The sequence below is a fragment of the Quercus suber genome, unplaced genomic scaffold (genome assembly GCF_002906115.3).
Source record: "Quercus suber isolate HL8 unplaced genomic scaffold, Cork oak 2.0 scaffold_880, whole genome shotgun sequence".
NCBI classification, from domain to species: domain Eukaryota; kingdom Viridiplantae; phylum Streptophyta; class Magnoliopsida; order Fagales; family Fagaceae; genus Quercus; species Quercus suber.
In genome coordinates this window covers 98,946-116,987 of record NW_027070308.1, presented here as the reverse complement: position 1 = coordinate 116,987, position 18,042 = coordinate 98,946, and the positions used below count along the sequence as shown (strand labels likewise).

The window sequence follows — 18,042 nt, the reverse complement described above, 5'->3', positions numbered from 1 at the left end:
TCCAAATGAAGGTAATTTGTTTGTCAACAAAATGTAAGATTTATTAATTTAGACGAAACCTTAAAATTTTCATTTTATTCCAAATTTTATGGGTTCAAAGATAATATTTAAAAGTTTGTGAACTAAATTATGATCTAGCCAAACCATAAGGAGGTAAATTGTATTTTATCCTAAAAATGATTGACCCAAATTTTCATCAAAGATAATAATAATAATTATAAAAAAAAAAAAAAAAATGTCAAGGCTCCATTGGTAAAGTTTTTTATCATTGAAATCTAAGAAAAAATATATTTAAAAAGGGAAAAGGAAATAGAGTTTAATTTCCCCAACTTAAATATTATATATAATAACATAAATTTTAGGTTAATGTCAAAATTTCAACCACAAATATGGATAGGATAGTTTGCTTTATCCTAGTAATTAATATATAGGATGGGATATGTATGCATTTCATAATATTTCAAGATTTAAAAAAAAAAACACACACACACACGCAGGCACACACTCTCACAAAAATTAGAAATTAGGCATAAAAGAATGAAAGAATCTAAATAGATGTATTTATGGGTATATTACGATTTGAAAATAGCTTAATAGCTCAAAAAAAAAATAATCAACATTATTATCAGGACTAGTTTGTAACCCTATGCAAATGTGTGGGTACATTTAAAAATAAATCTATCAATTTCTATAAACAAATATTAAAGCTCTTAATACACTTTTTTGGTAGTGCTTCAACGCACCCTTTTATCATTCAATCATATTGTAGGGGTATTGGGCCCTGGAATTTGTTACCTATTCACATTTTGGGCTTGTGGCCTAAGCCGAGGATGAAAGGTTGTCCGAGGTGGAGAAATCTTGGTCAGAAGGGACTGTATTAGTAAATAAAGAGGTTAGTTTTGGTCGTAAGGGCTCAAGAGGGTAGGTTGAGGATAAATGCATCATCGATTAGCCAAAGCTGAGGTCCGAAGAGATGGTATGTCACTCAGGGTAATGTTCTAGGAAGTTCTATTGGTACGGATAAGGATTGCAAAGAGGGAGGAGTCCTAAAATATCTAGGAAGAAAGCTGCTAACACCTCATTAAATGCACTGCAGCTAACTCTTTAGTCACATTAATATGGAAGTGATACTTGAACAATGATTTTCGGCCTTACAGATACTACATAAAGACTTAGGGGAGGTGTTGATAAGACAAGTATTAACACCAACCATCTGGCATGCACGTGGAGGAAAAAGATGAAAAGAGACAAGAGTATAAAAGAAGAAAGAGCCAATAGGAGAAAGGCAGGGAGAAACTAAGAGAAAAGACTGTAGCATAAAAAACTGACTTTGTAATCAAACTTGAAAGAAATATATAAGAACAGATCTCCTCGGACTTTGCCAATGATGATTTTCTTCAATGTAAACCTATCTATTTACATTTTATTGTCATCTAAATCTACTTTAGTGTTTGTCTGATTCATTAAAGTCCAGTTTTCTAACTCATTCTCTACAAATTCATTGTTTTTAGCCTAAGTTTATCCACCTGTTGGGCTAGGGACTCAAATATGGTCCCTACACATATTATAAGAGAATCCATTACTATTTATCAATCTTAATTATCTTTGATTCATCAATAACTTTAAGCCCTCGTTTGGGAGGAGGAAATGGGATGAAATGTAAAAAATAATTTTAGAATATTCTTATATTTCCTTGTTTAAGAGTCTAAGTGGGAAGGAATAGAGATCTGGGGTTTAATTTTCGCCTACACCAAAAAACTAATCGATGTCTTGGTCTGATGATAAAGAATTGTCATCAAGAGCAGACACCATAAATTGAAACTCTCTAAAAAAAAAAAAAAGTAGGAGAAAATGGAATGGGTATAAAGAAACACGCATTCCTCTCTATTCCCTTAAAATCTCAAATTTTCATTCCCCCTAGAATTGGAAGAAATGGGAAGGAATGGAATTAGATTTAATGAATTTTGTACTAAAACTTTTAAAATACCCCTATATACTCAACCCTTTATTTTAAAATAACAGTTTAATAGTAATATTGTAATAAAATGATTTCATTCCATTCCCTTTATGTCACTCCCAAACAAGGTTACTTACATTCCATTCATTTCTATTCATTTATTTTAAAACATCTAATCAAGGTTACTTAATTACATTCCATTCATTTCTCTTACTTAAATACATTCCATTTCTTTCCATTTTCTTATGATCATTTTATTCCATCCATTTATGAACTTCCAAACGAAGCCTTAAGTTTCTAACTTATGAAGACAACATTTGGTTTACCAAGCACTCAAAATGCTAGAAGCCAATAAGAGAAAATGATATTTAGGTTTTTTATGTGTGGCTAAATTTGGTGTATATTAGAAATACCAATCATAAATAAGAAGTCAATTTCAAACTAAATTAACCTAATAAATACATTGTTTTAGTTTAAATCTAAAGTAATAGTTTTAAAAGGCATTTATCAAAATATCTAGAAAGCAAATGGCATTGTCTAAAACAGCTAGGGCACATTTAATACACCGTAATGATTATTACATGAGAATAAGAATTAGTATTACAAGGAATACATTAAGTTGGAATGTAATAAGTATTACTATTCATTAGCTTGGTAACCATTTAGGAATAGAATTTTGAATATGAGTCTACAATTTAGTAGAGTATAAAAAGAATGTGTAATTAAATCATTTTAAAGTTAAATTTTCTAAAATGCACTTATTTTAGGGTGTTCAAAATAGAGCTAATAGTTAACAATTAGGAAAATTTAATTTCTTTCATTTTGAAGATGTGGCAATTAATTGCTTTTTAGGAATTTTTTTTAAAAGTTATTACATAAGATGAAGGAATAGACATTCAGTACTTTTAATAAAAAATAGTTATTCCTCATTTTAAAGAATAACTATTCATAAAAAAATAATTATTTATTGTAATAAAAACATAACCAAACAACCGAATAGTTATATCATAGAAATATCTATTACATTACAGTGTCTATTACAGTTTACCAAACATGCCCTTAGTGACACAGTAATTGATCAAAACTTTTAATTAGTAATTTCTTGTGACTTACTTTTTTTTTTTTTTTTTTTGAGTAAAAGGTAAGTCACACTAGGTGGTAACGTAAATAGTAAATTATCATGTTGTCGTACTATTTCATATAATATATAAAGATAAATATAGATATATAAGATTATAGATATTTAAAGAGAAATTTTGTGAACAACTTTTGCATCGCGGCTTTTGCCAAAACATTTATGTGGCTAATCGTGAGTGGTAGAAACAAAGTAATGAATTCATGCAAAAAATAATAATAATAGGTAATGACTCACAATTTATTAAATCAAAGTTGTGAAAGAGTTATAGTTTTATAAAATACTTATATAATGTCAAAGCAATAGTTAAATGTGAGTTTACCGGTCCCCTTGCTTTGTGCTTGGCGCCAAAATTTATTAAAAAAAAAAAAAATTAAACAATTAGAATTTAATTTGGATTTGATTTAAATTTTATTTATGTTTCGAATTTAATATAATACATGTTATGACAATTTGATATTTAATATATAATATAAATAATCAAACACGAAACTAAAATATTGATTCTGATCATAATCATCGTATATAATAACAATCCTTAACACAATAAACAACTATAGTATCACCAAGTTTATTAAAATTTAGTCACGTTGAAATATTTCCGTAGAAATATAATATAAGATATGTATAAGATATGTTTAATATGTTCAGTAAGCAAAAAATTTATTTTTAAAAATAAGTACATATGTGTAAAATACGACATAACACACATTTTAGTAGGGAAAAACCTGTTTTACATTTGAAAACGTAACTTATTAAAGTCACATTTTCAGTTATAAAACTTAAAAAATAGTGTGTAAAATACTACTGCACATTTTATTAACTATTAGCAATGATCCCGCATGATGCGCGGATAATACTGTAAGCAAAATAGAAATTCTACACTAGTCTAATCTAAGTATATATGTATGTAAATCTTCTTTCTAAATATTTGAACACTGGCCATTACCTCCCACACCTCACAAGCACTTATTCTTATAGAGTTACAATCGCGCTAAGAATACACAGTGATAGGGGATGAAAAGTTTAGATTATAGAGAAAAAGTTACATAAATTATAAATTATTTATTATGTGATAATCTTCTCAAAAAAAAAAAAAAAAAGTGGTGTAATAAGTTGATTGTTTGTTTAATCATTTATTTGTTTGCTGAAATTTTTAATCATAATTTTTGTTTCTACATTGGATTGGAGTTGCATAAAAAATTTGTAATTTCATGTTCATGTTTAGTTTTTTTTTTTTTTTTTTTTGGAGGGAGTTGTTAATGTTTAGTTGGCATATGGAAATATTATCCAAAATTTATGATGTTACATTTATGTTATTAAAGTATGATAATGGGAGGTTAAACATTCAGTGAAAATAGTAATATCCTTATAATCCAAAATATGTAAAAAAGTTGAGGTGGAAAGCTAAAAGAAAAATTACTTTAACAAAGTGCCACACAACAGAACCGCATGGTCTCTCACGTGAGATTTTTTTTCTTTCTTATATAATTTTATTTAAAAAACCATATAAAATTTATATTTATATATATATATATATATATAAATTAGTGCATACCTATAGATAATTAATGTGTATTTACTTCATTGATACATTCAATAAACTAAAAGTTTTGCATAAATGCAAACTTTGATGAGATGAAAGCCTAAAATGAGTCTTAAGAAATGTCACTTGGCAAAACCTCATACACTCTCACATGAGGTCTCTGCTTTTATACATACATATATATATATATATATTCTAATATTGATTATTTTCATCATGTTAACAGCTTTGTTTGAGTTCACGCAATAACATGTCCAAAATGCTCTTTTGCCCATAAATTGAATTAGCCAGACCACCTATTCTTATTTGGCCAAAACCCCAAACGCAATTTGAAAACACAATGATTACTTTTTGCCCCAAAAAGCTAAACCAAACAAGCACTTAGAGTTCAAACATGAACAAGATAAGATCTTTAACCACAATTGCAAACTGTACATCTCTTTTAGTTCAACTATTAAAATCTCTAATGGTTGAATTGAATTAGCCAAACCACCTATTCTTATTTGGCCAAAACCCCAAACACAATTTGAAAACACAATGATAACTTTTTTGCCCCAAAAAGCTAAACCAAACAAGCACTTAGAGTTCAAACACGAACAAGATAAGATCTTTAACCACAATTGTAGACAACACATCTCTTTTAGTTCAATTGTTAAAGTCTCTTATAATTGATTAAAAGATTTAGAATTCAATCATTGTCTACACTAAAAACTAATCGGTACCTTAATCTAATGATAAAAAAGCTACCATCAATTACATAATGATTACTTTTTATCATCGAACAAAGATATCATTTAATTTTAATGCCACTAATACAGCTAACTGGATGTGACAATGTAATGCCAACTAAATCCACCGACTAGATGTAACAAAAACGGGCCACACTATACATCTCATACAAATCTGGCACTAGCCGATTGACAATCACCATAGACCCATCACCAACACCAATCAGTATTAAATAGACAGCAAAATGTAGTACTCCAAAAATATATCTTCTTTGTTGATAAATTACACACCTGATGGATTTAAAATTCAATACTCACATCTTACTTTTATAACAGAAAGTACCATTTAATCTAGAACGCCAATAATTCAACAATTATTAACAGGGCAATTCAAACATGTAGCGTAGAACTATGTGGACAACATAATTAGATGAGAAAAATACCTCAATCGCAAGACAGGTAAGACTACAATTTAAAGTAGTTGGAAGGAAGTCATCAAAGTCAGATGATGTGAGCATTTTAGAGCTGGCATTTATGGCATAGATATGTTAAGTGAAACATGTATACTGAATAGACTCTAGGGTATCTGATAATCCTGGGCATGGGAATCACTCTAGGCACTGAAGTCAGGGAAAAGTATGAGCGAACTGGGTACCATTCAGAATCAGAGCTCTCTCTCTGATTCTGTTTGTCATCAACCAAGAGAACAAAGAGGGTGATGGAGAGTCATGTAAACTGAGGCGGCCGAAACAAGCACATCACAAAAAGCATTCTTTTCTTTTTCTTTCTCGAATTTCTAAATGTTCTTACAAATGTACCTATGTACTTTCTATCTTAATCTTACAAAATGAACGTTGAAAAATCAGTTAGCAAAATATCTTGAAAAGAAGGTTCCCAGTTGCCCATATGACTTTCATTTCTCACTTCTCAGTACTAGGATTTTGGAACATCGTCCTCCACTTGACCAAAACAGAAAAGTGATGCCAAGCAAATTAAGACATCCGCAAGGATAAGACCCACCACATCGAAAACAAACTTAGGAGCAAACAACCCCCACACCTGTCAGGATATTATGAACATATCAGTATGGCATCATATGTGCACAGATTGATATAAATGAAACAATCCAGCTAGAGTTTACCATTAAATGCCGTCTGTGAATTGTGACACATAACATCGTGGCTGTAACTGTAGCAGCTGTGATGAGCCCATACATCATATACGCCTAAAAAATATAAAAAAGTAATCAACCAACTTTTTTTTTTCCTAAAGTAAATATTTGTGGGAGCACGCTGCAGGTAATCAAACCCACTCGTTCCCCATTGGGGAAAAGCGGAGTACCTTTAAACCAAAGAGTTTGGTGGGGTAATCAACCACCGTTTACCACAGGTAGACAAGCTAACCATATGGTCCATATCATGACCCAACTAAAATGATTCTCTTTTACAAAAATATAAACATATAAAATAAAATAAAGAAGAAAATTTGATAAACATATAACAAAAAACCCAGCAACCGTTTTGGCAGGTGGGGTCAGTTACTCATAGGTTTTACTTGCTAAAGGCAATTCCAAAGGGATATATATATATATATATATAGAGAGAGAGAGAGAGAGAGAGAGAGAGAGAGAGAGAGAGAGAGAGAGAGAGAGAGATTTTGGGGGAAATGAACATTTGAGGTTTCGAGAGAAACAGGAGGAATGAGTGTTTCCTCCTATCAATTTCATTATCATTCACTTAAATTCCCAAACAAGGGAATGGAAAGGTGTTTTTGTTCCTTCCATTAAAATTCTCAAAAATGGGAATGGAAGAAAGATTCCAAATTAATTATTCTCATTTCATTCATTTCCTTCATTCAAAAAAAGAAAAAAGAAAAAAGAAAAAGAATAAGAAAAAGAATAAGTTAAACTTCCAAACAAGGGAATGATCTTTTCATTCTCCCCATTAAAACTCTTAAATAAGATAATGGTTTTTTCATTCACTTCATTAAAACTTCTAAACAATGAAATGTAATGAAAATTACAAAATAATTTTTTTCATTATATTCATTTCTCTCATCCCAACTGGAAAACTAATATCATAGAAACTTCTTTCAAATAATTCCTCGAATCATAATCTTTGAGTATCAAATCATCCACGCCCCCCTCCCTCAACAAAACTCGCATTATTGAATAAAATCCTCTATCTCCCTGTTTTCCTTTGTAATTTGCTTTTTGTGACTTATATGAGAGTCATGTGTTCTCTCCATTAGTAAGTTGGACAAAATGTTGATAAAAGAGGCTATTTGCTACAATATTACACTTGTTGTACTAAATTGGCCAAAATATAAATAAGATTAGGGATCTTAGTGTGACAACATAATTGTTTATGGAGGTGTTTCACAGTTGGTACTAATAAAAATTGCATCAACAATAACCCATGTGAAAATTATGTTATTCTAATCATAGTATATCATTTTAGTAATTGTGAAAATTGTATCTCCAACATTACTTAAGATATAATCAATGAAACCCCAACATGTTTGTCTAGTGGTTCCCAAAACTTCATCAGATCCACGAGATGCTCCTAGGTTCAAATTTCCTAACTAGCATCTTAGGGCCACCCCTAAGGAATTCTTCACTGTAATTATATGGTGTGTGTGGAACGGTGGAAACTACACACATCTAGGGAATAATAAAGTGCTCAAAGAGTTCTGGACACTCACTTTAATTAGAAACTAAATGAATTGAATGAAGGTATTTGTCAATATACATTTAAAATCATATGTTGGTTTTGTATTGGAAGACAATAATTGTATTTTTCAACATAAAAATATTGTTATGTTCAATTTTCAAGAGAAATTATATGAAAACTCTTAAAGTGTATATTGTGTTTTTAAATGAGGTCCATATTTTAATTTTGGTAATAAAAACCTCAACCTTATGAAGTTGTATTAATTTTGAAGTTTTTACTAATCTAATTTTTTTTTTTTTTTTTGAAGTTTTTATCTTTGTCATCTTTGTTATTGTGGACAATAAACTAACCAAAGAAAGGCAAGAAACCCAAATCCATTTCAACAGTTTCTCGTTTTTCCCTATTCTATTACTATGCAGAATAACTAAGACTGATGAAGGCTTTAAATTGAAACAGTTTCATAATTTTGGAACTTTAATTGGGAAACCTAAAATTTTGGGATTTAATCTGAAACAAGGACTTTTTATCTAATTTTATTTCACTTAAAAAAGAAGAAGAATAAATTGATCTTACTAATTAAAAAAGACTTTTAACAAGAATATCTATTAATATCCTGTATTAATTATTATTTTCCCTTGTTACATTTGGACCCGCAAAAATCCACATGTCCGAACATTATTGATTGTGCCACGTTCTACCTGATACAGTCAAACAACAGCAGCCACTATACAAAGACAAAACAAAGTTTTAGCGTGCGTCCTTATAATTTTCATATTTCATTTCATATATTGTTACATACACACCCTTCAGAAGAAGCAAAGAAAAAAAGAAAATGGAATGGATCAGAGAGAGCGTGGACTCTATCAAATCCATTCAACTCAGACCAACTCTCTCTCAGGCCGTCAATCTTGGTCCGTACTATCCCACTTCTCTTATCCCACATTATTTTTACTATTAATTACTCTCTACATTACATGTGCTCACAAGAACATGTAATCAATGATTACATGTTCTTGTGACTTTGTTATAACGGGGGGCTTTTTTTTTTTTTTGGTGATCTCTTTCAGGCTTAATACTTACATCAGCTCTCATTATATGGAAAGGACTAATATGTATAACTGGTAGTGAATCACCTGTTGTAGTTGTGCTCTCTGAAAGCATGGAACCCGGCTTCCAAAGAGTAAGTCTTTTAGTAGAATATAACTTTTTTTTTCTTCTTGTTTTTGCAATTTGATTGTAGCAAAGTGCTTGATGTATCTTGAGACATCTATTTTGGTCCAATGCAGCTGCATTTACAAGTTGTGCATCTAATGCAGTTCATTTTTAATAATGATGTTTTCTTGCTATCACAATCATGGTGTTTGCTTCAGTTTTCTCCATTGAAAATGATCAAATTGTCTAGAATGGTTGTACTGTGTCAATTATGCATGTGAGGAATCTCATCATTTGGATTAAAATAGTGAAAAAACTTATATTTATTGTTAATTATATGCCAATGAGCTCTAATTCAACTGGCGTCTCCAGTCCTTATGAGTCCTAGGTGGCGGATGAGGTCATGGGTCGGGTGCGTCTATAATTTACGAATCAGGGGAAAAGAAAAATCTGTTTTTGAATGTTAATACTATCTTTTTAATTCTATAGTCGGGGGTGGAGGGATTTGCACTTGGATGTCTTTGTTAGAAACACTAGGAGGTGCCAATCAAGCTATAAGGCTCTTGGCAAAAAAAAAAAAAAAAAAAACTATGCAAGATTACTGGGGTTTATGAAATTATGATAGGAGTTGCTGGAAGAAGGCAGATGATGGCTGTAAATTGGTAGTTGTACCAGTAACAACACAGGATCTTGGGTTTTTTATAAAGTACTTTATTTGACTATTTGCTGAAAAAGCTGTATGAGAGATTCCATTTTATGACAATGAAGCAGTGAATACCTACATTCATGTGAAAGTGGAGATTCTAAGCACTACTTAAATACATGGTGCTTGATTCTTAATGGCTGCTTGTATCAGTTTTCACTTTTATATGATCCATCTTTGATGTATATAGTGTTAGGATTTAAGTTGGCTAATATCCATGACAGTATAATGAGATGAGGGTGAAAATTTTTTATCCAGAAATCCAATTACAGTTGCTGCATCAAAATATTCCAATATGCAGAATCTTGCTTGAGTAAGCACTGTAGCATGAACAGGAATTCCATCAGACAGAGATTTGGCCTCTTCCCTGTTTTTGATTGCTCAAGCTAAAGAGGTCCTCTTGCTTGAGCCAATAAAAACTTACTCAAGCAAGCTCTTAAGTTTTTGAATTCCATGAAGCTTTTAAAGGAAGCTGCTGGAAGCCTTCTGTTTTAAGCATGCCTAAGTGATTGGATGCAAGGTTCATTAAATGCATGCAGTGGGGTTGTTGAGTGCAGTAGGCTGACACAAAATCAAAAGACAAGGGGCTGAGGGTCTTTACACATAGCATGCGTGGGCAGTGGAACAAAAGGAAGGGCTGTGTTTTCATTTCTGTATGGCTGACTGTGTAGAAAAAATATAGAAGCAGAACTTTCTGTTTAGGCTGGGTGGTGCTGACATTTTTGAGAGCACCAGGAGAGAGAGAAGAAAAAAAAATCTTAATCTCCTGTCATTGTTTTGCAGCTATGAGCGTTAGAGTTTTGAGAGCCAAACAAGAAAATCTCTCTCCCTCAGTTTGTTTTTGCTCTTGATATTGAGTATTCTTTTACATTCCATTGATTAAGCCAAGATCATAAATTTTTTTTCACCTACGCACATGTAATTTTAATCCTATTGTGAGCAAAGTGAGATTGAAACCACGAAGTCCAAGTTTAATAGGGTTCACTGAGAAAATATTCAAGAGGTATATTCAAGAGGTTCTTGCAAAGCCAGAGGTTCTCATTCAAAGGAGATCACTAAAAAACAATTCCAGAGTTTCTTTGAGTGCTGCAGTAGGAAGGAAAGTAGGGTGCTTACAGAGGTTGCATAGGTCTAGGCTATAAAGGTTTTGTGAATCATTATCAATGTAACTCTTTCTCTTTAGTGATTTTCGACGAAACTGATTTTCTCCCCCTGTAATGGTTTTTCCATTGGAAATATTCACCTTTGTTTTCTACTTTGTGACCAGTCTCTGTGTCACCAATATTTTTACTGCTTTGGTATTATATCTGTGGCCTAAATATATAATCTGCTGGGCATATTATTGTGAATATATATACTGCTGGATTATATATTTACTATTATTGTCTAATTAAATGTTTATTTAATTTAATTCCACATTGTTAATCACTGAGGGGTCTAACTATAAAACCGAATTAATAGGAATTTTTCATATAGATATTGTATGACACTTCTTATGTAGATGTAGCGAAGTGCTTAACTGTTAAATGCTTCTATTTGGCTTCATTTGGTTTATTGGCATAACTATCTGATTCTCTTGCAGGGTGACATTTTATTCTTGCATATGAGCAAGGACCCTCTTCGTGCAGGAGAAATCATCGTCTTTAATGTAGATGTATGTTCCTCCCCTCCTCTCTGCTATCCGTACATTGTTCTTTAACTCCACTTGCCAGGCTTGTTTTTATCTACTTTGGTTGAGGGGGTATTAATACAAGCCCCACAAGGTGTTGTATTTGATGTGGGTTTATGTGCTGATTGGGCATCTCCACTCAAAATTTTAAGCTTCTAGATTGGATGCTCTAACAGTAACTTTTGCACATTGTTCAGGGACATGATATTCCGATTGTCCACCGAGTAATTAAGGTAAGATTTTCAATTGACAGCTTTGTTGTCTTCCATTTCTATGTTGCTTCTATTCAATGTCACTCAGCCTTCACTTGTCCTTGCCATTACCATATCAACATGATATAATATCGGTAAGGTGTAGCTGTTTGCCGAACACTCCAAAATAGTTGAGAATCTTTGGAAACCTAGGCAATGCAAACACTTGGAAACATACTTGCATCCAAGGCCAAAAACCCAGTGCATTTTAACATAAGTTGAAGTATATAACTTCATTCACAAGACATCAAGCAAGGTAATCAACCGAGAAGAAGGCAGGAGCAAGCCCATCATATTACCTACCTTTGCAATTTTCCCACCTGCAGCAGGCAGTTGTGATTTGTATTGAATTATCAACTGACATCCCCAAATTAATGACAAAAAACCACTGGGAATTGAAGATTTAGTTACATGCACAATCATATATATTAGTAAAAGGTCTCAATAGTTAATTAGGTTATTAGGAAAAGGTCGTACCCAATGCACAAGCTTCCCCTTCTGTAGAGTTTGGGAGAGGAGATTAGTAGGCAGCTTTTCTCCTAAATTTTTTTGGAAGGCACTTGCCATTGCACTAAGGCCAGACCTTCAGTTGGTTAGGTTGTTAGTTTTTTATTAATTTCCTAGAGCCAAGAGTAAATTTCTAATTCAATAATTGGGATTTCTGAAGTCAATTAGAATTAGAATTAGGGTTTAGTCCTAGTAGTCTATATAAAACAATATTGTATTCCAATGAAGACACTTTTATTGATTAATAAAAGTTATCTTGGAATGGTATGGTGCTAACTCTAGTCAACCTTGTTGACTCCTAGGTTTGTTCTCTTGTTTAATGCTAATTCCAAGCAAGCCTAGATACTGTCTCTTAGGTTATTTATCCTTAGTTTTGCTATTCTTCAATATTATTTTTGCATCCTTTTGGTTTTGTCTTACCTCAGTAAATCAGTTGGTTAATGCTTTCTGGGTTTCTTTTATATTCAGTCATTCCTATATTAAAATCTCAACATCAATAACTTTTGCTGTGATCAATGAAGTAAATAATTTACTGCTTCTGCTCCACCAGGTCATATTCATATATATATATATATATAGATAAGTAAAAAACTTCATGGAAATAAGATGAGAAAATACAATGAACCAAAGCACACAGGCAGTGTGCTATGATACTAGCAGAATATCTAATCTAAATAGAAATGAAATTACAAAAATCAAGAAAATCAGGCAAAGAACTGAAGGTAAAAAAAAAACTCAATGCATTTGGCCACTCAAATAGTCTGAAAGAAGGAAACTTCAAATCATGAATCGATCTTTCATTCCCTTCAAAAGTAGGTGCATTTCTTTCCCTCCAAATACCCCACATGAGGTAGAGAAGGATCATACTCCAAATCACCATAAGATTTGAGTTTGTTGAACTTGCCTATCCAACTAGCGAGAAGCTCCACAACACCATGTGGCATGACAACAGGACCCAATGAACCTCAAATAGTGAACACACCATATTCCACAACCCTTGAGCTACCCCAGTGTAGAAGTAAGTGATCATTAGTCTCCCCATTCCTCTTACACATACAAAACCATTGCACCACAACCACTTGCCACCTCCGCAAATTGTCAACAATCAAAAATTTTCCCAACACTGCTATCCAAAGGAAGAAACTAACCTTTGTGGGAACTTTTGGTTTCCACAATGGCTTCCATGGAAAAGATGGCGGATTGGTGAATGCCCTATAATAAGATCGAACTTTGAGAACTTTGAAACCCCCTGGAAAAGAGAGTTTCGAACTTCATTCATCCACCCCATTCAGTCTCAATGAAAAAATATATCAGATCCATAAAGGAGAAATCTAACTCTAACTCCTAATCTTGAACCGGTCAAATGAAACTGATTTTTCAAGTGTAACTATCCTCTGAAAAAGATAGCAGCTCAGCCATTGAAGCATTTTTATTATGAGCAATACTTTATAATTTTGGGAAGTTATTTTTCAAAGGAAGCCCCTAGCACCAAGGATCACACCAAAATTTAATATGAGAGCCATCTCCCACCTTAACAAAACAATGGAAAGCATCCCACCCTTTCTTGTTAAAAAGAACCAAGTCATGAGTACCCAGCCCCCATTTTGAATTGGTGCAGAAATAGTTGTCCGATTAACCAAGTGAAACTTAAAACTCATCTCCTATCCCTCCTTACAGAAACACCTCTGTAATTTTTCAATATGCCTAGAGATGCTCATTGGGATAGGAAACAAAGATAAGTAGAAGGTAGGCAGACTGGATAAGGTGCTCTTTAGCAACATAATTCGCCCCCCTTGGAAAGATAAATTTTTTTCCACCTAGCCAACTGCTGCTCCATTCTCTCTAGGACACCATTCCATATGGCTTTCACTTTGAAAGTAGCTCCTAGGGGAGGCCTAAATAAGTCATGGATAACTTAACTTTGCATCTTAAAATACCAGCCAAAACATTAAAAGAAGGAACATCTCCAACTGGAGCCAGCTCAGATTTTACCAAATTTATCTTAGAACCAGATATGATCTAAAACCAAACAAACACTGTTTTCAAATGCCATATTTGCTCTGGATCCACTCCGCAAAAAATCAGCATATCATCCACAAAGAGGAGATTTGAGATCTCTAATTGACCGCCAGAATGTTCACTCACTGAGAACCCTGAAATATAATTGCCTCTCCTAGCTCTCTCCAACATCGTACTAAGGGCTTCCATAACAATAATGAACAAAGGAGGGGATAAAGGATTTCCCTTTCTCAACCTGTCAACCCCTGTAAACTGTGGAATACATGAAAATCGAACTGTGGAAATACACAGAATATCCAATGTCTCCATCTAGGACCAAACCTGCACCTACGGATCATATATAACAAAAATTTCCTATGCACATGATCGTATGCTTTCTCCAAATCTGACTTGCACAACACCCCTGGTATGCCGGATCTGGGTTGACTATCCTAGCATTCATTGGCTATCAACTCTGAGTCCAGGATCTGTCCCTCTTTGACAAAAGCATTATGGGATTCAGACACCACCTTATCTAGCACCTTTTCAAGCTATTCATTGTTGTTCGATTTCAACAACATTTCAGTGCTATAAATGCATCTTTTATTCTGTGTCAGGTTCATGAGCGGCAAGATACTGGAGAAGTTTATATCCTCACAAAAGGTACTATATTATTTATCTCTAAAAGGTTGAATGAAGTCAGTTTTTTAATTCTTGTCAATGCTCAACATTGAAATTATTCTTTGACAGTCGTTTTATTTATTTATTTAATAAAGAATGAAAGCAAAGAAAGGGAAAAACCCCACACTGTATTATTGGATTGTGTAGGACGTAAACCTAAGATTGCCATGAAATTCATATTCTTTCAAATGGAAATCTAGCTTGACAGCATTTGTATGTGTGATTTTAATCATATGATATTTTTTTAGCAAGTTCCACGCGTTTGGTGACACTAATTTCCCTTTGCTAATTTCATCAGGAGACAATAATGATGATGATGACAGGGTATTGTATGCTCAGGGCCAACGTTGGTTGCAACGACACCATGTCATGGGGAGAGCTGTTGGGTAAAGTTCACGTGGAATAATACCTTTTTATTTTACCACCAACTTGTCAACAGATCAAAGCATTTTCAGAATGTTACATAGATTTTAGTTATGCAGTGAAAAGTTTTTAAATGGGCATCACAGATCAACTTATATTAGAGATACCATAAGTTGATTTTATGAATTTCAGTTTATGTCACTTTTTTTTTAATAGTCATAATTTTTATTGGAAAATACGAACTACCTCATGTACACATGATATGCACAAAACAGTATAAAGAACTACAACAGAATGGGAATTTAAAATAATAATAAAAAGATTCGACAAAATCTACAAGAGAAAGGACAATTATTTGAACCACTTAGGCTTCCACATCTTCAAAAGTAAAATCATTCATCTCTCTCCACGGTGTACACATCAAGCATAATGAGACTAAATGAGTCAGTGTGATAAAATATTTACTGAGGTGCTGCACGTGCCTTGGCATGGGCATGCCGAAGACATTCATTTGGTTGGCTTCATGGGATTGGGCTTCATGCGTGGGAGTTATCTAGGTAGCACACTCTTGCAAGGCAGATGGTATTCATTTCACCCAATACCACACGAGAGCTACCTGCCGATGGCCGCTGGACTTGCAGGTCTCCCATGCGGAAATGAACCTTTGTCCCTCAGTGCTTGCTTTCCTGAGGTGCTGCCTCTTCCTGGCATGGGCATATCAATGAGAGATCTATTTGGTTGGCTTCGTGGGGGTCGCGTCTCATGCTTGGGGACTTGCCTTGGCTAAAATTAAATGACTAAGCATATCCCGCTCATTAAAAGTGTCTTGTCCATTAGATTATCTGTGCATAGCCTGTACATTCTCAATTATCCTTGAAACCAAAGGTTTTCTTGTCAATTTATTGTATCCCCAAAAAAAAAAAAAAAAACTAATGAATGATTTTCTTTCATCTGCATGATCAATTATATTCCTTTTCCATGCAGGTTTTTGCCTTATGTTGGTTGGATGACAATTATCATGACTGAAAAGCCCATAATCAAGGTTTGCCTGTGTTGAAATTTCAAAGCTTTTGACATGCAAATCCTTCATTTCCATAGATAGAAAGGAGACAGTTTCTGAAAACCGCTGCAAATCATGCGTTTACCCTTTCTTACAACAAAAACAGTTCATGCAGTTTAAATTATATAACCTTCCATGGGCTTGGCACTTGTAGTGAAATTAAATGGTTTGTTTTTAACAGTAGAAACTAAATTACCATGTCTTCTTGCAGTATATAATTATTGGCGCATTAGGATTGCTGGTCATTACCTCAAAGGATTAGAGATGTATATTTCCGGTTTCAATACAAGGTTCTCACCATACAGAATTTTCTTTCTAGACAGAGACCAACAAGATAGGAGAATGTGATGCGGGAGATGCAAAAAGATTTTTATTTAATATTATTTATTTTTGCAAGTCGATTGTATTTTTATGTTTTAGGTCCTACTAGTTTATTAGGTTATTAGTACTTTAATTTGGAAGTAAAGTTATTTTTGTAATAAGACAATTAGCGTTTTCTAGTCAATTAAAACTAGGGTTTAGCAATTCTTTATAAGCAATCTATTGTATTCCTTGAAGGGATAGTTGATATTTTGATAAATGAAACAAATGACCGTTTGGTCTCTTTTGGTCTGGTGCTGACTCTAGGTCAACTCGTTGACTCCTATTGGTTTTCTCGCTTGGTGCTGACTCCAAGCAAATCCTAAGTGCTGACTCCTAGATCATATCTTTTTATTTTATTGTTGTTTCAGTTTTGTTTTGGTTGTCCTGCGTCAGAATGTTTTGTAGACTGACAGTCAAAACACAGCCAATTGGATCAAATACTTGTTAAGGTTAATATCAATTGGATGAGATGTTGCCTTTGTCACTCTTTTCAGTGCCTTAGATAACATGATCTTGCTTCTACAAATTTTCTTCCATGGATCAGTGCTTAAGGCCTTGACTAACTGCATATTGTGGATGAATAAAACATTTGCCATGGCTGTTATTGCATCATAAGAATATCATTCTCTGCATGCTTGTGATATGTAATTTTCCTTTCAATAATGCATTCTAGTTTTTCTTCATTCAAATTACAACTCTATGCTCTGAAAGGTTTAAATTCAAGATTATTCAGAATTAGTATCAGTCATTATACTAGCCTCTGTTCCGTCATTATATGAAGTGCTTGGATGAGAAATTTTGAAGTAGGACTTTATTTGAAGTCGGCATCTTATAATTTCCAATGTTAGTTTCCCTTATCTGTGCTAACGAAAGAGTAACTTCCAAAAATGTGCTTATTAAAAACAATCATGTTAACTCCTATTATTTGGAAAATTTCTTCTTCCTTACGTAAAATTATTCTTTTGATTTAAGGAATTGTTTTAGTTTTATAGCTTCAATAAGACAACGTATATTGTCCAGCTTTGAGAGAACTATAATCAAAACTACCTCAAGACCAGCATACCAAAAAGGGATACCAACTCAAACCATTTCCACACAATCAAAATACAAGACTTCAACTCTTATATATCTACCATTATGACCATTTTTTCAGCCAAAAAAAAAAAAAAAAAACCATTTCGCAAGCTGCTATAATCCAATCCACCTCCTCTCATGCTCTTAAGCTTTAAAAATGGATGTAATCTAGATTATTTTCAA

General features: G+C 33.1%; 1 protein-coding gene and 1 long non-coding RNA gene across 2 annotated transcripts; one reads left to right on the top strand and one right to left on the bottom strand.

The window, feature by feature from the left end:
• Positions 1–6,124: 6,124 nt before the first annotated feature.
• LOC136065200 (uncharacterized) lies at positions 6,125–6,941 on the bottom strand. Its single transcript, XR_010626829.1, has 2 exons — positions 6,508–6,941; positions 6,125–6,425 (listed from the first exon to the last, which is right to left on the bottom strand). It is a non-coding gene; the product is annotated as an uncharacterized LOC136065200 (long non-coding RNA).
• A 1,857-nt stretch (positions 6,942–8,798) lies between these two features.
• LOC112008971 (uncharacterized) lies at positions 8,799–17,035 on the top strand. The gene is made up of 8 exons (XM_024041331.2): positions 8,799–8,949; positions 9,106–9,218; positions 11,476–11,547; positions 11,760–11,795; positions 14,936–14,981; positions 15,298–15,385; positions 16,347–16,404; positions 16,634–17,035. The coding sequence occupies exons 1-8, from the start codon at positions 8,871–8,873 to the stop codon at positions 16,682–16,684; spliced, it is 543 nt and encodes a 180-aa protein (XP_023897099.1). The 5' UTR covers positions 8,799–8,870; the 3' UTR covers positions 16,685–17,035.
• Positions 17,036–18,042: the final 1,007 nt, after the last annotated feature.